The sequence below is a fragment of the Mastigoproctus giganteus genome, chromosome 3 (assembly GCF_048544385.1).
Source record: "Mastigoproctus giganteus isolate SK-2022 chromosome 3, ASM4854438v1, whole genome shotgun sequence".
NCBI classification, from domain to species: domain Eukaryota; kingdom Metazoa; phylum Arthropoda; class Arachnida; order Uropygi; family Thelyphonidae; genus Mastigoproctus; species Mastigoproctus giganteus.
In genome coordinates this window covers 50,310,902-50,337,785 of record NC_143577.1, presented here as the reverse complement: position 1 = coordinate 50,337,785, position 26,884 = coordinate 50,310,902, and the positions used below count along the sequence as shown (strand labels likewise).

At 36.2% G+C, this 26,884-nt stretch overlaps 1 protein-coding gene across 1 annotated transcript in view; it reads left to right on the top strand.

Moving 5' to 3' along the window:
- The first annotated feature begins 4,434 nt into the window (after window positions 1-4,434).
- The window catches only part of LOC150087946 (nuclear hormone receptor FTZ-F1-like), a 171,829-nt gene continuing 149,379 nt past the window's right edge, over window positions 4,435-26,884 (top strand). Inside the window, exon 1 of the mRNA XM_090369285.1 lies at window positions 4,435-5,130. Within this exon, the coding sequence (XP_090225411.1) occupies window positions 4,782-5,130 (349 nt within the window). The 5' untranslated portion in view covers window positions 4,435-4,781. The remainder of the gene's footprint in view (window positions 5,131-26,884) is intronic.

Sequence of the window (26,884 nt, the reverse complement as noted above, 5' to 3'; positions counted from 1 at the left end):
TTAAAACGAATCCACTTAAAATGGGGACCAAATTTTCGTAATGTTTATTATTTAAATAAATGAAACAGGCATAATATTTTAAGAGTTTAAGATTCTATATCTATATAATATAGGTGTATATACACCATAGACAACTCTTAAAGAAAAACTGAAAGGCATCATTTCATCTGTATCTCATATTGTGCTCATCCTTCACGAGATGTCCATGTATTGCACTACCTCGAATAAGTAACGCTTCACTAATATAGAAGACTGTTCTTACTTATTCTCGGTGGGCACCCACACAGACGACACCGTTTCAAAGCTAGTTGGCTTTTCATCGGTGGGTGAAAAGCCAATGAAAACCCAACTAGCTTTGAAACGGTACCGTCCGGGTGCCCACCGAGAATAAGTAACAACAGTCTTCCCTATTAGTGAAGCGTTACTTAATCGTGACAGTGCAATACATGGTAACTCGTTGTGAAGGATGGAGAAGCGTTGCCTATTCGGGGGATTTGTGATTTAGTTCAGTCAGTGAGTGGCAGTAACTATCCCTTTTTTTCTTTCGACGGTATTTCTTCCTCTTCTTCTCCTACTTTCACTTTTCTTTTTTGCTTTCCTAATAGGGATAGTATGTGGATAACAGAGTATCTTTGGTGTATCTACACCGATATTATATAATAACGTTTATTATGTACTTGTACATAGTAAAGAAATGAATGAAGAAACTGAAAAATGAGAAAATTATTTTATTAGACATTTTTTATTATGATATGTTGCACAATGTAAGGTTGAGTAAAGTTTTTTTTTTTTTTTTTTTGATTTGGTAGCGCATCGGCTTCTGTGGCCATATTGCACCTCCCAAGGTTTTTTGCAGTACTTTGATCCAAGCCCGAGGCGGGAATCGAACCCGCGACCTTTGGGTTGCCGGGCAGGTACTTTACCCACTCGGCTAGCCCGGTCGGCTAAAGTTTATTGAAGTTACACTATTTTTCAGTTGTACGAATAAAGAATGAATCCGGAGTTGTTCGTGTTTTTTTTTTGCAGTATTTTTTCAGATAAAATTGTGTCGTAGCATTTAGTTATGTCTTTAACTTCGCGCTTAACTTTTGTTGCACGATCATGAAGAAGATCATTCTTCCAAAAAATATTCAAGTGTTGGTTAATTTTCTCAATGGAAAAAAGCTTTAATTCTTTAATTAGTATTAGCAATGGCGACATGGCGCAAGGAAGCCCATGGTTTATGCTGCACCAGCCAAAAAAAAAAAAAAAAAATAATAATAATAATAAAAAAATAAAATAATAATAAATAAATAAATAAAATAATAATAAAAAATAAATAAAAATAAATAAATAAAATAATAATAATAAAAAAATAAAAATAAATAAATAAATAAATAAAATAACAATATAATAATAAATAAATAAAATAACAATATAATAATAAATAAATAAAATAATAATAATAATAAATAAATAAAATAATAATAAATAAATAAATAAAATAATAATAAATAAATAAATAAAATAATAATAAATAAATAATAATAATAATAAATAAATAAAAATAAACAAATAAATAAAATAATAATTATAATAAATAAATAAAATAATAAAATAATAAATAACAAATAAGTAAATAAAATAAAATGATAAGAATAAAATAATAATAATAATTAATAAATTATCCAGCTCACCTTTGAATTTCCCCAAAATGTCAGCCTCTACCACCCATGCAGGCAACTTATTCCAGTAATTCATAACTCGCTGGCTAAAATAAAACTTCCACACTCCATTTTAAAATCTCGTCCTTTATCTAAACTTTGGTTTTCCAATAAATGTGCTAAGGCTGTTCAAGAGAAGACATGTTGCATATCGTAATTGGCTTGTTTCCAATTCTTCAGTTTCATTTTCTGCCTACATCAAAGCTCGCAACAATTATAAAGCAGTTATTAATCAGCCCAAACTAGATTTTGAACAGGCTAAGAGTAGAAAACTCGCTTCTTGCCCTAATGGTAGCCAAATAATCCAGCTTCCTGCAATCCAGTCATATTCGAAGTCTTTCCTCATATGGACGCCCTTTTGCCGATCTCACCAGGCGAGTTACCCGTCTCTGAACCCTTTCAAGACGCACAATGTCTTTCCAATATGGAGCGGTCTCCATACCTGAACACAGGATTCTAAGTGTGGTCCAACAATAGTCATATACAATGGGATTAAGACGTACTTATCTCTACTAGCAATTGTTCGATGCATCATCGATAGGACACCGTAGGCCTTCCTTGCAACCTTTTAAAATTTTTCAAATCCTCGAACTGCTGGGCCTCGGATAATGAATACTCAGATACCGGGGACCCCTGTATCTGAGTAACAGATTAGATACCCCTGTATCTAATTCATATTATTATATGTGTATGTTTTTATCGCACTTTATCTGATTATTTACTGCGTAAGTGTGATATATCAAAAAGGTTTATCTAGTTAAGCATCATGTAGTGGTTTCGGTGTTATTTAAGAAGCGAAATCCATTAACAGATTTTAAAAAATTCAGGATTAAGAGATGTTGTACTACGTAAAGGTGAACGTTCACAGCTAAGATTAGCAGAGCTCTTTAAGCGTGGATACATTCTTGGAATGATTATCAAAAATACCTGGAAAGCTTTCTTGTTTTCACAAAAACTATGAGTTTTAATTTCCAGGAAGCTTTCATATTGACATCCTCACATGAAAATGCAGTCCTTTGGAGATTCCAGCGAGCAGTTTTACATTGATCTGTAAAGTTTTTTTCTGGAACCGTGTGAAAATGGGCAAACCACCAAGGTATTTTTGATAATGCATTCCAGGTATGACGTCATCAGACTCAACCTGGCTGTGAATGCTCGCCTCACATAGGATAATAGCTTCTTTTAATCTTAATGTTTTAATCTCGTTAACCCGTTTCACTTGCTAAATAGCAGCGAAAATTCTTTGCAATTAATACCTACAGTGATACTGTGACCCCTGTTCTTAAAACTAATGAATTCATTTGGTTTAGAGTTTAGCAAGAAATAAATAATACGGTGGTTACAATTTACTTGTAATAATTAAATTTTATATATCATATAAAACAATGATAGAACCTTGTAACTTTATAAAATAAAACCGTTTCATGGGAGATAAACAAAAAAAAAAAAAAAAAAAAATCGAATTTAAAACCTGAGGCAAACTTTTAAAAAATTTTGTGACCTCCTCTCGAAGATGCTCACGACCAACACGAGGCTCGTGATCTACACCTGAGAACTCCTCATATAACTTATATAAAGCTAAAGCTCATTTTATAAAGAATATTGGTTTAAAAAAAAAAAACTTTATATATCTTCAAGTACTGATCGAAATAATCTTTATTTCTCTTCCAGTACTGATTGAAATACAGTGGATATGGCATGATGCTGGACGTTGTAACTATTTTTGTGTGTAAAAAAAATAAAATAAAAGAAAGAAAGTGGAATAAGGCTCTTTGTCATCTGAACAGCGCACATAAACTTTAAAAATAAGTTTAGTGATCAGAAAAAATTTCCTCACCTGATATTTTAATAAAAATGCAATGTCTGTGCCATGATCATCATACAATAAGAAAAGTTAAAAGCAAGAAACTTCAGAACACTTAAAAAACAAAACTATACTTTCGTTTAATAAGTAAAATTTAGAGCCACCTTATCACCGAAGGGCCCGTGTCTCAATGAAGAACCAAACTCCCACTAGGCAGTCACAAATTCGCCAGATCTTTTGCCAATAAATTATTTTTCTGCATTTACTTACATCCAAAATCCATTTCTTCGTCAGCAAAAGGGGCCCACGGAACCATTCTGGAATTCTCGACTTTCCCTGTAAAAAATATCTGAATTCTTTTTCAAATCGTAGCGTTTAAAAAAAGAAGTATTTTAGCTATTAAAGGCTACCATGAGACAACTGAATTACAACAATACAGTTTGGCATCCACAAAGAGTAGACATATTTAAAACACCACAGGTTTCGAACCCCCCTCACCCTAACCCCTACCCCCAATCACTAGGAGATGAAGTCATTACAAAATGTAAGCAACCGTCACACCTACAGCTATAAAACCCGTTTACGCTTATCACTAGCTACACGGAGAAATCGCCATCGACAGCTTAAGGGGTGGTCCAGATAAAAATGTAGGTTTTGGTGTGAACTTAATTCGTAAAGAGAGTATGGCGATTTGTAAGGAGTCGCAGATAGCGTGCAAATCCAGAAATAGACTTGTTAACTTTTTCTATTATCTGTGGACACTCAACAAATCGCAGTCCCCTTTTTTGTAGAACTTTCACTTTCTTCCCGTCTCTGCTGTATAGGTAGTGTGTACGGCCTGTTGTGATTGGCCAGAAAAACGCACCGTTTGTGGGTCACTAGGTTCTAGCTGAGCTGACATAGACCCACTACTAGTATAGGTTACTGAAAGGGGTTGGCCGCCACTCGTTCCAGCCGTTCGTTCCGCTGACACAACTTTCACTCTTTCCGCAGAGACCTAGTTACGAACTACTGGTGTACCGTGTCCCCGCGTTACTCTGCATCGTCGGTTTATCAGCCCGCTCCCTGGTGAGAAGAGAAATTGTTTTCTACGGAAATACTGTACAGTGTTCTCCAGCGTGGCTGGCGGTGTTGTGTGTATGCCTTGTAGAACACGTGGTCGGTGTGTTTTGCTTTTGCCGGAGTACTCTTTGCCACCATGATACTTTCTATAAAGCCTATTTGACTAACATTAATCCGATATTAGACGTAGTGCGAGTTTTGTTTAGCACGAGATGTCCACAGCGCATCTGATGGATCCCTGTTTTTTCTCCTCTCTGTCTACAATGATGGGGATATCAACACCCCCTCCGATACCGAATCCCACCCTTGACTATCACGATCCTCCAGACACTAAGGAAGGAATAGAAGAATTGTGTCCCGTATGTGGTGATAGAGTTTCTGGCTATCATTATGGTCTTTTGACTTGCGAATCATGTAAAGGTTTCTTCAAGCGTACTGTTCAAAATAAAAAAGTGTATACTTGTGTGGCGGACAGAAACTGCCACATTGACAAGAGTCAACGTAAAAGGTGTCCTTATTGTAGGTTTCAGAAGTGCCTGGATGTTGGGATGAAGCTTGAAGGTATGTATTTTTAATAATGTTGCTGGTGAAAAGGTTTTGGATTAACACTAAAATCAAATTATTTCGATGTTTACTAATAATCTTTAAACGACAGTGGGTTACAAAATGATGTTTTTCAAGCTATTTATTAATGTTTGTTTTAATCGAAATACATTGTATAACCCTCAGGTCACGTGTGCGAAAAGTGAAAACGTTTGAAGTGTGCAAATGGCGCGGAAAACTTTAAACACCACTCATACGTGGAATGCGTAGACAACCGAGCTAGCATTTGGTATTAAAACCTAAACACTTTCACCTCATTTCATTAATTATAAATGGTGTGTTATCTCTAGCCTGCTGTCTGGAGTTTCTTCCACTAGTACTGTACTCTAGTTCCACTGAGCTCCATGTGGCGTTGAATATATTAAATATTTAGGTCATGACACACTTTCACTGGAACGTCAAAAGGGACACAGAAGGATTATTTAACATCTGAGCTGTATAGAACCATTTAAACCTATTGCCAAATTAGTAGTGATATGAAAAGGGGTGGAAAAAAAATTCCGGGTGAGGTGGGAAGGAAAGAAATTCAAAAAATATATTGTTAGCATCAGACAAATAAAATTAATATATACTAGCTTTAAATTCACGTATTTCAGTTATTATTAACGACAATTATTGTCTCTACCTCTGTATGTATCTTTGTGTATTTATCTTGAAGAATTAGTTTGTTTTTGCCTTAATCAAATAGAAAAAAGCAAAACGTATAACATGTATTTATAAACATATCAGCCTTTGCTTTTACTGAGTGTAGATCTCTAGTATTAGTTTTAATTTACATTATCTAATTTTAAAATAAATGTCTACCCAGTCATCCGGGCCATTGACCTACATATCACGTAATATATAAAATAACCATGAACGAATTACATAGATAAACTGCGTCTATAAATATAAAAAAATAAAAACGCTAAATATATAAGCAGACGATGAGAAATATTTTTTGCGATATTAATCGTCTGCCTAGCATTTATTGTACGAAGAGAAATATTTCGAACATTTTCTTTCATGCACGCAACTAATATTAAATGTATATAAATATAGGTCTTTGTAGATATAATTTATTATATACTCTCGACTCGCTTGCAGCCGATATCAGTTTGCAGTGGTGGCTCCTACGACCGATATTTGTTCACGTGAGCAGACGAACAGTTCATCGTACGAAATTGCTAAAGAGTTTCTGATAAGACTCGTATCTATGAAAGCACAAGGACTGAAGACAGTTGCTGGATTGTTCCTTTAAGTGGTACACGGGTTATTATAACTTTTAATCTAAATTTTAGTTATGTACTGAAAAGAAACGTTTCATTTACTGCGTAGTAATAGTGAAAGTGACCACGCCCGTTGCAGTACACACATCAGTTTTCGAGACCGAAAGTAGAATCGCGTTGTGACCCAGATTTGATGCAAATTTTGACCCACTATCCTGCTTGGCAGAGAGCTCTGCAGACGCGTATGTTGGCAGCTAGTTTAGTGGGTCACTGCTAACACATGCTCCACTTTACTCCTCATAATACACTTTCATTCAGTAAACGAAACATCATGTGATGTAGGACAAGGTTGCTTATTAAACCGCAAGAGGGCACTTAGGTCATAAATGGATTAGAGAAAAAAAAATTGAAGAGCAGGTGCGAGATGTATGCGATAAAAAATTAGTATTCATATTATTTGAAATTTATAAGAAAAATGAAGCCATCAAGAATTATTGCAACAGCCCTTAAAGTCATATTAATATTCACTATGCCGGTTTAACCTGAAAATTTTCCTAAAATGCAAAAAAATATCTTGTTTGTTGCGCGGGCGAATAATGTGGGCGTGGAAATCTAAACAGAAGTTTTTATAAAATTAGCTCTTCTGTTTCTATGTGCAAATAGATATTTAAGAAATAAAAATAGTTTTAAATGGAATCAAGTTATGCAAATCATTTTATTTTCTAATAAATATGAATTTTTGTTATGAAGGCTATGAAATGACATTGTTGACCAGTTAACGGTAATTTGCCTTTCTGAGCATGCGTGGATTTCACTATTTCTCACAAAGACACCGTGAACAAAATATTTCGGGTTATTCTGGAATTAAAGAAAGATTCAATAATTTTAAACCTTAATATCGGAAAAAAAATTTTAAAACTTAATGCCAAGGATAAATTTCATTTTTAAATTTATAAAGATATGCAAAGGGATAAAGTGAGTAGTTATGTAGCTATTTTTACAAGGCAGAGCATATAGTCGTTTGCCCAGTCTTTATGACAAATTATAACCGAAATAAATTTTTCATTTTTGGTCATTGAATTTTATATTACTCATAATGCTTCACAAACTGTAATGATTAACCTATTTCGTGATGTTTAAATTATTTTTTTTTTACACCCCCTTGCTAGAGATTTAAATCTAAATCAACTAATTTAATGTTTAATCACGTCTAGAGCTAAATAAATTTCTGAAGTGTTTTATATTTTAAAATTATTTTAGTTGTAAATTTTATAGTTGTGTGCCTATGGGTTTGTTTATATGCTGATATTATAATTACTGCAGATATTTTATTCGTTTTAAGACTAATAATAATGCCTAGGATAATTTTTATCTTTGTATAAAATAACCAGATCTTTTTGGATCCAAAGCGGCATAACGTGGTAAACGTTATAAGGAGCATGTTAGGTTACGAAAGTTTGTGTTTATATCATCAGTATCGTTTATAGTAGTAGTAATGGAGGCATGTGACGCAAGAAAGCAAGCATATGAGCTTATGTAGCATCAGCCGGAAAAAAAAAAAAAAAACAATTTCACACGTCCATTCCCTCTAAAAGTTTGTCCAGTTCCTCCTTGAATTTATATTTAAGCTATCAACTTCCACAACGACAGATGGAAGTTTGTTCCAGCAATTAACCGCCCGCTGGCTAAAGGCAAATTTTCGCACATCTATTCTACAACTGTCTCTCCTCAATTTGAATTTATGCTCCCTCAGCTCGTAATCTGAGCAAGCGGAAGAATCCCATCAGAATTCAGCGTGCTCAACCCATTCAAGGCCTTATATACCTCAATCAGATCACCTCGCAGGTGCCTAGTCTCCAGCTGCTGCAATTTGCAGAATTTAGCCTTTCTTGGTAAGAGGACCGCTTCGTTCCCTTCACCAATCTTGTTGCCCTTCTCTGTACACGCTCAAGCAACTCTACCTCCTTCCTAAAATGAGGCCTTTAGACACGTACTCAAGACATGGCCTGACCATGGCCTTATACAAAGGGATAATCACCTCCTTTTCTCTAATAGCAAAATTCCTGTATATCATTGACAATACTCCATGACCTGCTCTGGCAGCCTGTCTGCATTGCTTAGAAAACTAGAAATATTTGAGCTATTAAAGCGATTAAAGCTTTCATATCTTATAAAATTAAGATGAAACGTTTCAACGTACACATAAAGTCATTTTCCAGTTTACGTGGTAGATGTGTTCCTGAAAAGTGCCATGCGAATTAAAAATGTGCATATTGAGAGCTAATTTCTCAAACGAAATAATAGAAGAGATGAGGAGGGGTGTTGGCATACAAATGCATATAAAGGATCGAACTTCCAGATAACAGAGGGCGCCTCCGTAGCCAGGTGGGAAGGAGCAGCAGTGCATAGCACACGCTTCTTGATTAGACCGGGGTTCGAGCCCGTCACCACCAAATACGGAGGATGCGGAAAGGTCAGGGAATGACCACCGCATATCCCGGAGCAATATGGCCTTAGTTGCTAATGCTCCTAAAAACCAAATAACATAACATAACAGATAACAGAGAGAGTTCGATATTGTACATACATATTCGATCTTGACACAAATATAAAATATGTCAAGTAGTACTAGAAATTATTATTTTAAGAAAAGTTAATTACAGTAGACGATGGGTTACAATTTAAACAAAATTATACAATTTAATATTGAGTTTCAGTTAAGCAAAATATAATTTGAAGAATAAAATATTAATATTATTTAATATCAGACCATGGCTGTATGAGTGTGGGTAGGAGAGATTGGGTGTGAAGTACCCCAAAAAAAACCGTGTACTTTGTCGCCTGCACAGCAATTGTAGAACCAGCTATGATATTTTTGTGAAATTTTAAGAATTGATGAATTTGGTATGAAACCGTGGTGCCATCAAATTGATTTGAAAAACTGTAGTACTTCTAATCTTATATATTCGAATTAGATTCTGTAGTAACAAAGAAACTAGAAAATATGTTCTAGTTTATATTCTGGCACAACCACCAATTCAGAGTTTAAAAAAAAAATCATGAATACAATCGCTAATTGTAATTAGCAGTCATGCGGGCTTGAACCACAATCCACTCGAAGTGCGTGTGCTTCTGCACTGGCATTCCTGACCACGCGGCTACATCAGGCTAGGTCAGTATTACAAATGTGTGCTCAGAAGACAAGCAGAACATTTCATAATGCGGACAGCAAGTCGAAAAACGGGATGCGTGTTCACTTTATTTCGAATTTGTTTTTTTCTCTTCCTCCCCCCACACAAAAAAACATTGCTTGTTCTTACACATCGTTGAATATTGTAAAAAAACTCTCGTCAAATGAGCTATCGGGCTACTCTCAGAATCATTATGATTCTGTTTTTCTTTTCCTGTTCTTTACGATAGAAAGAACAGCACAGACGCCATTAAAAATGCTTTTTGATAATCGAAATGAATGTATACAGTCTATTGTATTGCGCATAAAACGATTTTTTTATCATTATCTACCACTATAGAATTGACCTACTATTTTAATATCAAAATAGTTCATGTTATCCCTATAAACTTAATTTCATATCACGTTACTGAGCAGATTAGAAAGACCAGATTTTGAAAAATTAAAAACAGGAAACACCTTGCCGAACCGCCAATGCGATAGGTGAAACAGCGCATGCGCATTGTGAAAACACGTGACTGACACAGTTATTTTTAGAAACGTACAGTGTCTGTGCTTTGATTCACATGGCTGTTATGCGTTACAAAATCGTGTCCGTTGGAAACAGGTGGTGAATCAGTACGCCTTATTACACTGTGTTTTAATTTGAAACGTTACAAGTGACATCCATATAACGTCGACATTATGTCACTTGTAAAAGAGAACATTAACAGATATGAAAATATGTGTCTTAGTCCCAGTGGTATCAATGATTATTTCCTTGTTTACTCAACTCGATCAACGTCTAATAAAACTGAGAGCCCTCGTGGGTAGCACAGTTGGTAGGATCACTTTCCTCCCCACACAGGGTGGAAAAGACCCAAGTCCCTTTTGGGGAGGGGAGACTTTTTCACAACGTGGCTGAGTTAGTCGGTCTCAGGCGATGGTAGCATGGTTTTTTCTCCCGAAAACTCAATTTTTCGGCCTGCAAAACAGAAAATCGTCCTCAGAACACACGCAATTTACAGACAATATACATGGAGCAACATGACTTTAGTTTCCGATGCTCCTAAAACCCTACTACAACAACAACAACAATAAAATTGAAGAAAAGTATCACTTACGAGTGGGCAACGTAAAATTTTCATGTAACTTCTAAATAAGATGGCACTATTATAAAAAAAAAAAATTCATCGTTATTGGGAACAGGACATCTTTTCATCCCATGAATGAAAAATTTTGCGTTAGTTTCTGATTACTTACACTGTATTTTTTTTTCTTTTTTTTGTGTATAAAGGCCTGTATAAACAAAAACTCTCTATTGGCGTGCATTATGATCAAAAAGTTCGAGGACTGAACTAATATTTGGAAAATGATAGTTTGCCATCTATTTGAACGGATCGACTTCACAGTAGTCTCTTTGACACAGTGCACATCGATTCCAATGCTTCTAGAAGAATTTATGATAGGCCTCTTTGGTATCTGTCGCCTTCTGAATAATTTTCTCAGTAATAACTGAGGAAATCACTGACTTTTCGAGGGGAGGGACTTTAACCTTGTGAAACAACAACATAAAGGGAGTGAGCTAAAATCGGTGAGTATGGCGAAGAAACAATAGCGTCAAGGAATAATACTTCACAAGAAATTCTCGACTGTGAAGCGTCGAGTGTACAGGAGTATTGTCATGATGCAAGCCCCAATTTCCCAAGGTCAACTTTCCTGGTCGTTTTTTCCCGATCGTCGCAGAACTTGTTGGTGGAACCGGTCGGTTGGTGGAACCGACTTCCGTCACTTGTTGTTGAAGTTGATAGCCTAAACAAATTTAAGGCTCAACTGGACAGGTATTTTGAACTAACGGAGGGGTGAAATGGGAGTGGTGTGTTTTTTTTTTTGGCTGATGCTGAATAAGCTTGCTTTCTTGCATCATATGCCTCTACTAATGCTAATGCTAACTTATGCATTATCCCAACTTCGCTCGTTGGCCATGAGGAACAAATTCATAATGAACACTGTTCTGTGAGTCAAAATATATGATAAGCATGAGCTTTGCATTTGATCGAGATCGGCGTTCTTTTTTTTTTTGGAGTGAGGGGGGACTTTGGAGAAGACGGAGTGTTCCATTGAAACGATTGACCTTTGTTTCAAATTGGTGGACATGACACAAAAGAAATCTCAATTTCATTAACAACTTTGTAGATATTCAAACCTCTTTGACCACTTCTGATCAGATCAGGAACATGAGCGATTAAATCATTGGTTTCAGAAGTTGACAAGGGCGGGGATCATCTTCGATGGGTAAGCGGCACTCTTTAAGCTTTGCGAACCATTGCTAAGTCTTCGAATCACACACACAGTCTTCTCCAATAGTTGTTCTTAACATTTCGTGGGTTTCTGTTGCACTTTTCCCTTAACTTGAAACAAATTTGATGCTAATTCGTAGCCTCGTAAGTTAACAGTAAAAAATTCTCACTTTCTTATTCCAAAGGTGTTTTATCTTCCGCTTGGAAATTTGCTCATATCAAGCCAGTTCCTAAAACGGGTAACAAATTTCCTCCGTCCCATTGCACTTCCTTCTACTCTTTCTAAAGTAATGAAGAAATCAATTAACCGCCAACTCTTAAACTGTCTAGAAACCTTCCATCAACGATCGGCAGTATGGATTCTGTCAGTGTCGATCCACTGGTGATATTCTGGCTTACCCATCTATGGACAAATTCAGTGGAAAAGTTTCATGAAACTCAACTCAAGCAGTTGCCCTTGACATTTCAAGGGCTTTCATCGTGTTTGGCATATAGTATTTCTAAATAAGCTTCCATCTTATAGTTTCCCGACTGTTTTTTGTAATTGGGTATCTAGTTTTTTCTCTGATCGCTCACTGCAGGTGATGGTAGATGGCTTTGTCTTCTAACTTCTCTACTAATGCTGGTTCAGTTTTTTTTCTCTCACTCTTTTCATCTTGTACATTGACTCGAAATGGAAGAAAAAAAATTGATGAGTCTCTATGTGTATTCTTTCCTCTAAAATACTATATCGTTCTAATTTATAACAGCAGTGGAAAAAAATAAAAAAAAAAAAGGTATAAAATGAATAAATAACAGAAATTAAATGAATGCTATAAATTCTGAATTGTTATTAGATTAGCTGTGTAACCGCTCATTATTTAAAAGTTTTTATGCCACATCCTATGGTATACCTTATCTTATAAATTTAGTGCTACTATTGATAGATGGTGCACTGATCACGGAGCAGGGTATTTCTATTGATGAAAATGTAATGACCATCAATTGCAGATTCGTTGAACTTTTCGTAAATATATGAAGCTATATGATAGTTTATTAAACAAAATGTAATGTAATTTCTTATGCCAGCGTTATGTAAAGTTTTGAGGGTCTACTAAGTGATCCGCAAATTCATTGAAGAAGTTTAAGCAGTTGGAAACATTGAGATATGTTGTCTTCTTTATGCACGAATTCCTTCCTCCCTATTGAGGTACTGTTAGTAGTGTTAAGGAATCTTTTTGAGATATTAAAACTTGCGCAATTTCACAGTGACTGCAGGAAACTGGTGATTATACGTTATTATGCTAGATGAGTCACTGAACACGTTGCGACAAGTCGTAACTACGACGCTGCTATTTAGATTCAAAGTCAGTCCCAGAACTTTTTGATCAAACCTCATACGTAATATCTAATTTTGTTTAATATTAAAATTTGAATTGAAAACTTATCGCAACTTTTTAAATAATTTTAACAAAATTTTAATTCGTAGTTTAAATTTTACAAAATATTTATGATTGGAGATCTGACATCGTGGTAATGACATTAGATGCAACGCTGTCATAAAACTTTTTGATTGTGCATGATTGTTTTCCCTAACTTTTGGCAGTAACATATTCCATCCAAAAAAACCCTTTGGGAAGAATAAATTTTCGCGGCCATATTAAATAGTCATAAATTATCTACTAATAAAAATTTAAACCTTTTTGTATCAAATGTGTAAACAATAAATAAATAATACTAACTGAAGAATTACTTTTTAAACTCATAAATTCTTTTTTTTCTCATTTTACTTCAATTACGACAGTAGCCAAGTGGTCCAAAGTACAGAGTTACTCACGCCTTGTGTCCCATCCATCTTTGATATAAAGAAATACGACAATACTCTTGTTTCTACCTTGTAAACTCTTCAATGAATAATGTGTGAAGAATGGACTTGATGTGTCCATTATGTCAGAAGAGTTTACTCCATCGTTTATTGCATCTTGTATCAACAGGAAGATTATCTACTTATAGTAGTTCGAGCCGCAAGTGTGAAAACATCCTTTCTTTCATTTGAAATTTCTGGAAGTATGCAAGTCATGGTGAACATGCAAGATATGAATCATTGCCAGGTATTAGCTGAACCGATACTTTATCTTTCTAACGGCATGACTTACGCGAATGATTCAGATTCAAAAGATATCAGGGCACTTGGGTCAAAAATGTGTGGTTAAACGGCAGTGCATTAGTACACGCGTTTAAGTTGACTATGGTTCAAATTCACGTAAGGATTACTTGTAAATTCCTGTAGCTTAGTAGATGGTCCTGCCCAGAGTATAAATAGAACTTTTCTTTTTTTAGCAATAAGAACATTGTACTTCTGCTGCGGTGTGAACTCGCATTTTTCGGTGTGAATGGGGTCAGAGTGACTTGCGCCACCCACACATACAGGCAGGTGAATCTAAATTTTATTAACTGAAATTTCCCTAAATGTAAGAAGATATGGTTTTCATTTACATTCATAAAAGTAATAAAATTTTTTCTTTTGAAAAGTAGATGCTCTCGATAATGCTTGTCGACCTTGTTAATTTGCCGAAATAAAATGGCGAACTCTCTAAACGATTAAAGCTTATTTATAAGTGCTTCCATTATTTTGTCTACTTACTGTAGACTTCCACACTAACAGGGTTCTTTAATTTAATAAGTTTTCCATTCAGAAATTTATTTAAAATACTGATAAAGTGAATGTACCTTCGTGCTAAACTGTATTTGAAGCAACTATGGCCTAGACATTAATTTTATGACAATGTAGAATCATCTGATATCCCTATAAAAATATAAAGGGAAAAAAAGTCTTTATTTTTAATATTTATTTTTACTTTTGGCTATATCGATGATATCTCAGAATGATAAAGTTTATGTACTTTCGTGCTAAACAATTCAAGAAGGCAAAAAACTTCTTTCCGAGCACGCTCTCGTGGTTTGATGTGGCCTTGCAGGCTGAAACAAGAAGGCCACATCAATCTAAGAACGTAGTCCTTAATATAAAAGGCACACAGGTCAATGAGCGGTGTCTCTGTATTGTTGTTTTAAAGAATCAGCAGTAATAAGTTGTAGTCTTGGTAATGATAGATAAAAAAAATGGATTAAAATAAAACTTTTTCTGTATTCTGGAAAATCAGCAGAAATAAATTGCTTTACGACTATTTAAATGTAGACAAAGAGTTGACAGGCAACTCTTTGTCTACATTTAAATTTATAAAACCCGAATTCTCCCATTGTGTCAGAAAGGCAGTGCACTCATTAAGGGAATCCCTTTTATTAGTATTACTTTAATATATGTGTAGTTTTTTTATTTCTTCCCCGGATAATTTTATCTCATGGAACTTAAGAGGATTAAGTCAACCGTTTACGTTGTGAAAACAAATATAAAATGGATTTATTGGGCTATAAATTATTATTACAAACTTTAAAAGAATTTTTGCAAAATGTACGCGCTTAATTCTACTTTCTTCTGATTATTATTATTATTATTATTGCTCTTATAATATTTATCTCTGATTGGAGTTCCACCGTGACGGGTATTTCTACCAAGTACGTAGGGTAGTTGTTATGTCTGGTGTTACTGTTGATCGAGGAACTCTCTGACTATTCTACAGGTGTAGTGTTCAGGATTGCGACTTTCTGGAGTTCCTTGTAGGTGTTTTCTGGGAGACCTATTGCGGCTAGGCTGTTATGTACATGTCGACTATGCCACCTGGCATAATCGACATGTGTAGGGTCTTTGGCACCATACCTGTGGTTGACACGATTATCGGGATGGTCGTTACTTGTTGCATATGCCACATCTCTTTGATTTCCTGTCTTAGGTTCGTATACTTCCCGATTTTTTTTTTTTTCTCGTGGGTTTTCTGGAGGTTGCCGGTGTTGGGCACCGCTATGTCAATCAGATAGGTAGCCGTTTCCTTCTTGTCCACAAGGGTTATGTCCAGTCTTTTGTGCGGGATTGTCTTGCCGTTACAATGGCGCGGTGCCAGCACAACTTGTTGGTTGGAGTCTCTAGCACTGCCTGAGGTTCCTATTTGTAAAACAGTACACTTTCTTTGATCAACTGGTATTTCCTTGCCAGTTTCTGATGTATTATCCTGGCTACCTGTTCGTGCCTACGAGTGTACAAAGTCTGGGTGATCACCTTGCATCCTGCGGTGATGTGTTGGATCGTTTCTGAGGCCAGGTGGCATAGTCGACATGTGTCATCTTACACTCCAGGCTCCTCGGTGATGTATTTTCTATAGTTTCTGGGTGTTGACTACCTGGTCTTGGATGGTGAACATGAATCTTTCAGTCTCAGGGAAGAGCATTCCGTACGTGAGCCATACATTTTGGAAGCCATTCAAGCTCGTAATCGGAGTTTAGTAGAACCTAAAATCCGGTTCTTTTTGAGTATTTCTTTGAGGGTAGTCAACAGCGCGAGGGCAGAGGAAAATATAGGCTGGCCAGACTTAGAAAAGAAAGAAAGAAAGAAAAAGCATTACAGGCTCCAAATTTATGCATTATGTTCCATTAATAATTTCCAGATATCAATTTCTTTGTTTTACGCATTTCCTAGACTGTTCATTCATAGCATAGCATAGCACTTAATAATACCGTAGTTATTTAATTTTTAGGGTGATTCAATTGGTGAAGTCGTATCACACTTCATACTCCATATTAAAAATATTGGGCAGTCGCAACGCCCATCCCGGAGGCAGCATTCGAACCTGCCTTTATTTATTAGGTAAATATATGGTAAATATTTATTAGGTAAATATCTGGTCCAATACTGGTCCAATTAGGTAAATATCAGGTCCAATCCGGCAGTACTGATTAACATTTTGGCTTAATGATTGTGAATATCGTTCTGTCTGGAGATTATAGGGATCAGAGCTACTGTGTTATGTAGTAAAAATGACGAATTACCCTTGGATACTTAGGCTGTATGAATAACCGTCTGCGCGTGTAGCACAGTGGTATTGTCACCATCCTGCCCACACAGAGTGGAAAAGGCCAGGGTTCGAATCCCGTCGATGACGCAAGGAACTTTAATGGACTTTTTTCACTTCTTGGCTGAGTTAGTCGGTCTCAGGAGTAGATAGAAAGACGCAAATACGCGTTTATGTAATCAATTACGGGTAACCCTAATATAATAATTTGAATTTGTATGAATAACCTTCGAAAAGCAGCATTTTCAAAAATTTGGAACTCTCTGTGTTCCCGAGCATGGCGGATTTATGAGGTTTACTGTAATCCTTTCTTTCAATTTCTCTCATGTATAAAGTTTATGAAAAATACAGGTAATTGCATTGATAGCAACTGCATATAGAGAAAATCTCATTTTGATCTTCCCAACGCTAAATAAAAAATAAATAAATAAAAACAGGAAGCCCATACATTGAAGAAAGTGCATATGTATGTCAGTTTTCCTTTGGAATTTCGTTATATCCTGGCCTCTTTCTAGCCTGTTACTTTAGCAGGATAAGATTTGTTTACATCACAACTTACATGACACAAATAAATATATGCCGCTGGTAACCAGTGACATCCCTACCAAGCACACTCCCTAAAATACTCTTAAGAGCTATTTTCATTCTTGCCTGAAACATAAAATGAAATATGGAAAATGAAACATAAAATAAAATATTTCATTCTTGCATTTTCATTTATTTACATGTTTTCTTAAATTCGCATTTTGACACTTTGACTTACCGATATACATGTCCAACCGTCCTGACCAAAACATATGCAGTTTTATCTTGTTGACTGCCACCTCACTAACGAAATTTGGATCTCCACACAGCTAAAACAGAAGAGGAGGATAGTGTGGATAGTCTCGTCTTCTTTCAGGCAGTTTGTTTGAAAGGCTAGAGACCCCATCTCAAACTCACCACCTCTTTCCTGCTGCCTGTGTATTTATTTCCTTGTCTGTCATTATTATGTAAGAAGTTCACGGCGAATTATTTAATGAAGGATGTAACTGTAATAGCAAAAATAAGAATGACAGTAAGTGCTATTAAAGAAACGCCAAGGTGTATCTTAGGTTTCTGTCGAAACTAACAGAGAGTCAGTTTCTAGGGATGAAAAGTGTATAAATGTAGATGACGGGGTGGCAAAAATTTCAAAAATGAAATAGTAAGGGTTAAACATGTACGGTGGGGATCACAGTCCTTTGCTATTGCATTTCTCCTGTAGCTAATATAATACAGGGCGATTTTTTTATTCATCTGAAGAACATAAAATGTTGTTTAGAATCAGAATTTAACACTTCAATTATATTTAGCAGTTGCGAAATTCATGTTTGCACGTTCACTGTGTCCTCCACATATATTAGTAATGTGTAGCAGTCAAAGTGCGAAGTTGCAAACGATATACAACGACTTTTCCTCCGAACACAGAATGGTTCGTCAAAGATTGTTTCATGGACTCTTCTAAAACAATGTCTTTGAAGTAATCCCAGAGATAAAAATCATATGGGTATAAATCAGATGACATTGAAGACCACGCCAGTCCTCTGCCATACACCTCAGGGTAGAGGCTAGAAACTACCCTGTTGTCAAAAATTTCACCCAGGAACTTCAGGACAAATCTTGCAGTCTGGGATCTCCCACCATCTTGTTGAAACCAGTTGCCATCCACGTCAATGCAATAGCCATACAAAAAAGGCACAAAATTATCCCTAATGACATTGAGGTAGACGCCACTTTTATGTTTCCATTGACAAACACTGTCTCAAAAATGCCAAATGCAAAGAGTGGTTCCAAATGCAGTGCCCCTTTTGTGCATGTAATGGATTATCAATTTTTCATAAACTGTCTAAATGAAAAGTGCCCTTCTTCAGAAAACCAAACTATGTTTATAATGTCAGATTCTCGTTCTGAGTGCACTGAATTCCACGGCAAACTGAATACTCCATTGTTTCCCATTTGGTGCTAGTGGCTGGCTGAGCTGAGTTTTGTAAGGATATGCAGACACATCACTTCGATAAATCTTCTTTACCGTGCTGTAGGAGATTTCATCTGTTGTGAAATTTTACACAAACTGTTCCTTCGGCTTCGCTACAAGATTTTCCAAGCTTTGTGAACCATGATGGTCGGCCCGCATGACCCTTCCTTTCGTGTAACACACTACTAACTACTTGTTCTCTCAAATTGATCTGTTAACCTCAAAATTGTTTGGTTTGTTGGTCCATCACGCCACCGAAGCTCTGTAAAAACTTTTTGTTTAATGCTGTACGCGGCCATTTTTTTCACACCAGCTGGAGTGTATTCATTGTTGCCAACCAAATCTCCACACCTTTCTCTACAAAGTAATTATGTTGTTGGTGAGAAAAATTTGAAGTTTGCCAAACTACAAAGCAGTCTTTTCTTTGGGATTTTTATTTTTGGAAATAGTATGGTGAATAGTCGCCCTGTATGAGAGCTGTTATATTCTCTTTTTGATTAATTGGCTTAGCCTCTGTTAATTTATCATAAGCAAGTCAGTAAAAGTAAATTACGTTTATCACCATATGCGTTTCACATCTTTTTTATGATACGCATGGACTGAAGAGAATAACATCAGAACACTGAAAATGGCCAGCTTAAAGTCCGACCTCAACCTAGTTGAATATCTTTGTGATGAATTCGAAAGCAGAATTAGGACAAGGATAAGACTATCTTTGTTTGTGGAATTCAAGAATGCTTTAAAGAAGTAAAACAGAATACGATGACTCATTGAAGCATTATAGAAATTTATGAAATTGATGATAATCAAAGGCCGTCCTGGTCTCCAGTTGAGTTGCTTTAACATTTGTTCCGAGTCAACCAAAATCATGAGGCATCGGTACGTATCGCTCTAAATAGCGTAAATCCTTATGTAGATCCTGTTTTCTAAACTCTTCATAAAGAAGAGTTCAATAAGAGAACTCTGCATTTTCCACCTATTCATTATGAAAATTCTAAGCGTGAATGGTTAGAATTGAAAATCAAGGTTTTTCACCAGTCCATGAAAAAACAACAGTATGGAATCTCTACTTCTTTGGTCCTTGTATATTTTCTGTCATTGTTTCAAGCAATTATCATGTGACTTAAAAACACCATTGCAATCACAAGAGTTCAAAAATTGTGTGATTTTATTCAAATACAAAACTCACGAAGAGGAGACCGTAAGATGATCTTAAATTTCAAATTTTAAATGCATGGTAATGCACGACTATATTATTTTTTGTCTGGAAAAAGGGTATTTTTATTGTATCACTTCTTTGAACATAAACAGAAGATTGAATTGGTTTTGCTAACCTAGAAAATGAGCTGACACTGGTAATGCTGTGTTCTTTAAAATTAGATGTGACTTTTGATAGGAATTTTTAACTCGCTGAACGAAGTAAAAGCTCCAACTTTCCTTGAATCTAAAGACTGGGTCTTTTGTCTCTGGGTGGCCGTAAACTGTTCATAACTAAGAAAAAGCTCGTTGCAGAACTTTGAACAAATAAATACTCTACTTTTATTTTGTCCTACACAGATTTCCTCATTCAGGTCGACGAGAGATGGAAATGTAATTCTTTTATACATTTTATCAAAAAAAAAAAACCTAATAAATAAAGTTTTCATGTTCTTTTCCTCTTACGCGACCATTATTTCTCAAGTTCCAAAAGCGCAACCAATAATTTTACGTGGAATGGGAGGGATATAGAGCATAATCACCACTGTCTATGAGAAAACAAAACCCTTCTTAATATGAGTAGTTAAAAACAAAATTTCATGGTTTACTAGAAAAGATGTACAATTGTAGGTATTGCGTGTAGTTTGATTGGGATTAAAAGACATGAAAGTAAACCAGTCTAACAGGTTTCACTCGTCATGTTTCTCTGAAAAGGCAGACAGACATGAACAGAACATGTTCTCAAAAGGTTTATTAATTCTCATTGCGCTAATCGATTATGGATCGATTGAATTTCTTATTTTTTTAATGACGAAGTTATTAAAAAAATAAGAAATTATTTTTTTAATAATTTCTGGTTCTTACCATGCCATCACCTCATTAATGTTTTCAGGCACTTTGTTAATTACTGGTGCTTTTTCCTTACATGATTCGTCCACACTCCTTATGTCACTGGCCTTCCGTTTGTCGATTGACTTCCCAGTGTTCATGGAGGCTGCGATTGCTTCCTCGCTCAGGTAATGCGCAACCGGAGTTTCCCCTGGTCAAATTCTCCAAGTCTGCTACCAAGACGTCACAAGCACCCTTTGCTTCCTGTCCTGAAAATCTGCTAATTTAAGGTTGTTATTAGTGATCTCGTCTTCTCCAATTTATTTTTTACAGCAGTTTTCAGTTGCTATTGATCTTTCTTTCTTCCACGCTAATCCAGTATTATATGCAACTTCCTTCCATGTTAATGATTTAAGAAATTCTAAAACGTGAATTTCTGAGGTCATAACACTAGCAAGTAGCTCATCAGGCTTTGAAGGCTCAAATAATGTCAAGGTCCATGGGCTGAATTAGTGCAGTGGGGTTCCTTGGCAGAAATGCGACTCTAATCTTGCCATCTTTCGATTTCAGACCCAGCTCATCCATTAGCCGAAGGATGAGCTGGGCAGCGATCCAACTGTAAGAGGGCATTTTCTTCAAGTTTTTTGGAAAGCGAGTGTTATCTCATCGATCGCACAAACTCATTTTCAATCCATGAAGGAAAAATATCACTCGTCATCCAAGCAGTGAAGCTATTTTTATAAATTACAGGCAGAAATTTGACGTGCACCGACGACTTCTACCAATGCACAATGGCTTTAGCTTGTGATTTCCAGTCTTGTTTACTCACAGTAACAGTAATTTTCTCTTTGTTAGATTGCATGCCCGCTTTGTCGGCCACCTTTTTAATATCCAGTGACTTGTTTGGGAGAAGTTTATAGTAGAGCCCTGTTTCGTCACAGTTGTAAACAAAAAAAAAACCTTTCATTAGAATCACCCGGAAAGTTATTTAATCTACCCATGTGTCTGTAAATTGTGTGATTGAGGGTTTTTGGCACAAGCGATGAAAACCAAACTGTCCGGCCTACCATACCATAATGCCGAAGTGAAGTCACATGATTTCTTCTTAGTTGATCTATATTTTTGTCTAGTTTTGCTCTTACCAGTTTCAGATATTCAAAGTGTAACTTCTATTGGAAGAAAGAATGTCATGTGCTGTTGTTTACAAAAATTTACTTTGTAAACTAATGTAACGCACTTGACGAGCAGTAGCGTGTTCCTCTCCAAACGTAGCTGTTTGCAATCAGCATCCACTGATATACTCTTTTATTACATCTGTAGCCGTGGAGAGAAACTGAATGTCAACAGTAATTCGCCTTTGACGAGTCGTGTTGTTTATTAAAATTATTCAGCAAGTGGATATTGAATATACAGCCAATTTTTAGCTAATTTTTCTTCTCCTCTTGGAAATAGGGTAATATGAGGATGTACAGTAAGGACGCGTATATATAGTATTCACTTCGATTTTCCAATATGAAGTTGCTAGTTCTTTGAACGCAGTACTTTTTTTTTCCATAATTCGTTTTGGAGAATATGATCATACCCGTGGTAGGGAGAGGGGCTTCGAGGTTTAAATAATATTTAATTCGCTTATGTACCTTTTGTAGAAAGCCTGATAACAGACAGGGGGAGCCGTTTCACTTCCTATGTGGCTTCAGTTAATGAAATTCTAAAATTAAAAAAATATATAAATATATCTGCTGGCTCTTTTATTCGCTGTAGAGAGGTAAACCAAAGTCCATCACAAATTGGCGTGTTCTACCCAACCCAAGTTTTTAATTTTCTACATTCCTTAAATTTTTGACAGTTAACATGACCCACATTGCTTTCACAGAAGGGCTCGAATATCACCAGATAGACTTTATATACGAAAGAATTAGAAAAAAGAATACGGACTGCCATCTTGAAATCTAAAATGTTAATTATAAAAGTGAAATTAAAAATTAGAAAAGTAGAGAAAGGATAACTAAGATTCTCGACCATTGAAGAATATTTCAACACAAGAGAACAGTTCCAATTAGAGTCTATTCCTGGCTTATCGTCATTCTCAAGGACTTAAGTAAGTTATAGTCTACTGTGAGAGTAAGGGTATTGCCTGCCTCTCCGCCAGTCACGTGATCAAAGCAGTACCAATAAAGGTGGACGAGTGTGGAGATGACCCAGTTATTTGTATTTATACACTATCGTCTACAAAGTATCCGTACACACATTTCATACTGACGCCACTCTGTTTTACATTAACGTCACTGTCACTCCCTTCAATAGCATATCGGTCTCCTTTGTCCTCTATGACACACCCCATCCTCCTGGACAGGCTTCCACTAACAAACAACAGACCGCTGTGGGTATAGTCTTCCATTTCTCCTGTAGAACAGCGACCAGTTGAGCTACCGATGTGGGACGTTTTGGTCTGCCCCTCATCTGATTCCATTTTACCCTGTAGGGTTCAGATCAAGATCTACGCCATGGTTCCAATTAGCACGATACTCCAATTGTCGCCTTGCATGGTACAAATAGATTGGAATCCCTTTCGATACCTTAAACTCCTGGTTGATATTTTGTAGGGATGTACCACGGCTCACGTGGAGTATGAACACCTTGTTTTATGACTGCATTTTCCTGAAGGTGCATTATAGCCAAAGCAGCTTATGCGCCATCAAACCCCCATAACAACAACAGTATTTTCCTGGAATTTGTGGGGTATGCATCTGGATAGGCTCCGCGTTGCATAAATTCAATGTGCTAAAGAACTTTTCGATTCAGCGATCAGTTCTACTGAAGATGTGTATGGCCTGTCGAACTGTCTACTGAGGCACTACAAGTTTTGACAGGCCGTCTATCACTGGATTTTCACTCGGTGTTTCTATTTATGAGTTATCATCTAAGAAAGGGACTGCCATATAACTGTTTGTCACTTGAAATAGATTGTGATGCTAGTTACAAAAAGGAAAGGAAGCGTCTATGGATAGAATTGGTAAAACTGTGGCAAGGACGTTGGAGCAATTGTTAAAATCATAACTTTTATTAAAATCATAACTAATTCAAACCGTATAACTGTTTGAATTAGTTATGATATTTAGAAATCCAAACTGTTTCAAAACTCATTGCTGGTTTTCTAATATTTTTTAATTGATTTTTATAGGAAACTGAACTTTCTACCTGCCAAGGTCAATGAACTTTACTTGAAGATTAATTTAAAAATTACGCTTTTTTTTTTTTCAAAAATGGTTCTAGTGATTTTGATGAAATTTTATATTTAGTTCTTATGTCATATAATTTGCTTGTTTTGTTGTCACAATAAAATGAAATTGAAAATGTTCTTTATTAGTTTTCCCTTTAGATGGGGCCCCCAAATTCCATTTTGTCTTAGGCCCCACGAAGGTATAATGCGCCACTGGGCACCACAATAATAGATGCCCTACTTCTCTTCAAACGCCACTTCTGTCTCAATGAAACTGCTTTCAGTCACCAGTCTAAAAGTATCCATCATTTAATAAGCGCTGTCACTCAGGATGTTGTAAAAAAAAGACGTCAAATCCATTTACCAATAGGAAACTACCTTATTATTAAAAAAAGTCTTTCAATATACACCTGTCTTTAATTAATTGGTAAACTTCATGCTTAATGAATTTTACTAATAAAGATACGCAGGAAATACAATATAGGCTATATACTGCCTGTCATTTATAATAATTAAGATAATGTTTTTTAATTGCGACGAAGTTATGCACTATTTCAAAATGTAATATTACCTAGCAGTCACAGTATGAACCGTGTAAAGCCTTGTACATTAATCTACTTCTCTGCCAAATGTCAACTGACGTTGGGTATTCGACCATTCATTAAATAGTTAACACTAAAATGATTACGGTCGTTTCGCTATAACAACGTGTATTTCGTAGCGTGCCTTTGACGGTTCCGCCTCTTTCGAATACAGGTTTCATGCCTGTTTAATGTATCAGTTGTCGGTACTGCTTGTCAGTTAGGTGTATCATGTTCCAACTTTCTTTTTGTGACTTCAGCGTAGTAATAAAGCAGCAAACGGACCTGGCTTGCAAACATTCGCTGCTTAAAAATTGATATATGTTCCAATTAAAGTCAGGAAACGTGACGACATGGAAATGGTCTTCTGAAGAGAAGTGTGGTGCTACCCGATATGCTGTCCATATAAAAATCAACTTTTTGCTCGTTATTTAGTAAACTTTTTTACAATTGTAAATAAAGGCCCTAAAGTGATGATCTGTAAAATTGGCGATGAACTAATATCAAATATTCTTTCTTTAATTTTAATTAAAAACATCACCCAGAATTAGATCCCTATGGCTTGTCACAGACATTCTTCTAGATATGGCCCCTAGAGCTGTTATCTGTTGGTCTAAACTGTTGTTCAGGTCCGCTTGTGAGTCAAATGGATTGAATTCCTCTATGCATGTGCGAGATCAGAACATCGCATTTGGTAAACTGGAGGTGGCCACCCAGATGTGAACCATCAGATTATAGAGGACTCTCTGCGTTACCAGACAATACCAGGTGGTAGACGACGCTCATCACCGATGCAATACCATCGCTTTGCACATGTTCGAAATTTATTTATATTTGCTTGAAGTAGTCAATCCTATGTTGTCTCAAGAGCAAAGGTCCGGCATCCGTTTCCCAGACTCATAAAGAGATACAACATTATACGAGGGTACAGTTTTAAAATGATTTTCGCAGTACTACCGCTAGATAGTCTGTCGGATTAAGCCTGTTGATAACTCTTTAGGAGGCTTACGGATCAGCTAGTGTATAATCTCGCTGTCTCTACTTTGTCCGCTGTAGGAGGAAAAAAGTACGGAAAAGAAAGCCAAGTGAGTGAACTTGAGCCGCCTCTTGTTTTTTTTCTTTTCTTTAGTGACTGGATTGAGTCAGAGAAATGTGCATGCGGGGGACATTGTAGAGACCAGTTTAAGTCAAGGAGCTGGGTATATTCTTGCTGTATGTACTGCATATCCAGAAATTTAATTAATTCATACGTGTTCCCTCCTTCATTTTTACTTTATATTCTCAATGCACCATGAATAGTTCAAACTGATATATATGAAGTCCGTTTCTACCTACAATCTACCAAGCTCTACCTTTTCTGACAAAGTCTCAATTATTGGCTGAGATGAGTGACGGCCTCAATAACCACTCATTTCAGTTGCCTTAACTATTGTATCTATGGTTCCTTTAGCTTGACAGGTGGTACTTGTGCATATGTCCACTTTGCTGTTCCATGTCAGAGACTTCTTGCTCTCGTGGTTAGCACAGTTGGTAGGATGGCCGCCCTCCCACACTGAGTGGAAAAGACCTAAGTTCGGGTCGCGTCGATGACGGGAGGAATTTTTATGGCTGAGTTAGTCTGTTTTAGGCGAGGATAGCATGGTGTTTCTGATGGGAAATCCGAGTTTTTTTATCCGGCACCACAGAACACTCGCAATCTACAGACAATAAACACTGTGCAATATGGCTGTAGGCGCTGATGCTCCAACAACAACAATAGATTTCTCAAACTCAAATCCTGTTTCTTGTCCAAATGGTAGTCGAGCCTATTGATCTCTTGCCACATATGTATTTTCTATATATCCATCTATTCTTTCACTTCTGAGGATGCGATAGAACCATCTTGATGGTTCTAATGATCCTGAGCTAACGATAAATCTGACTTATTATTATTTTAGTTTTCTTCCAACTCTTGTATCGATGATCTTGATAAATCACCTCCTACCGTACCAGGCATACTCCACTTCCGTGGTCTTCCGACAGACGAACGTTAGAATTCTGAGCAATCTTGATGTTAAAAAAGTTTCAGTTCTACATGGCATTTCTCCACTTACCTTACCTCTTTAATCTCTTTTATTCCACTAGTTTTTTATTCTGCATGGAAATTTCCAGCCAGGGTAACAAATCCCTTATTCTCAATTGTCGTCTATTGGGACTGTGCAATTCATCAAGTTAGTTTTCAATGGGTTTTCGTGAGTAACATAGGTGTAATTTATTAATGGTGTGAAACGATG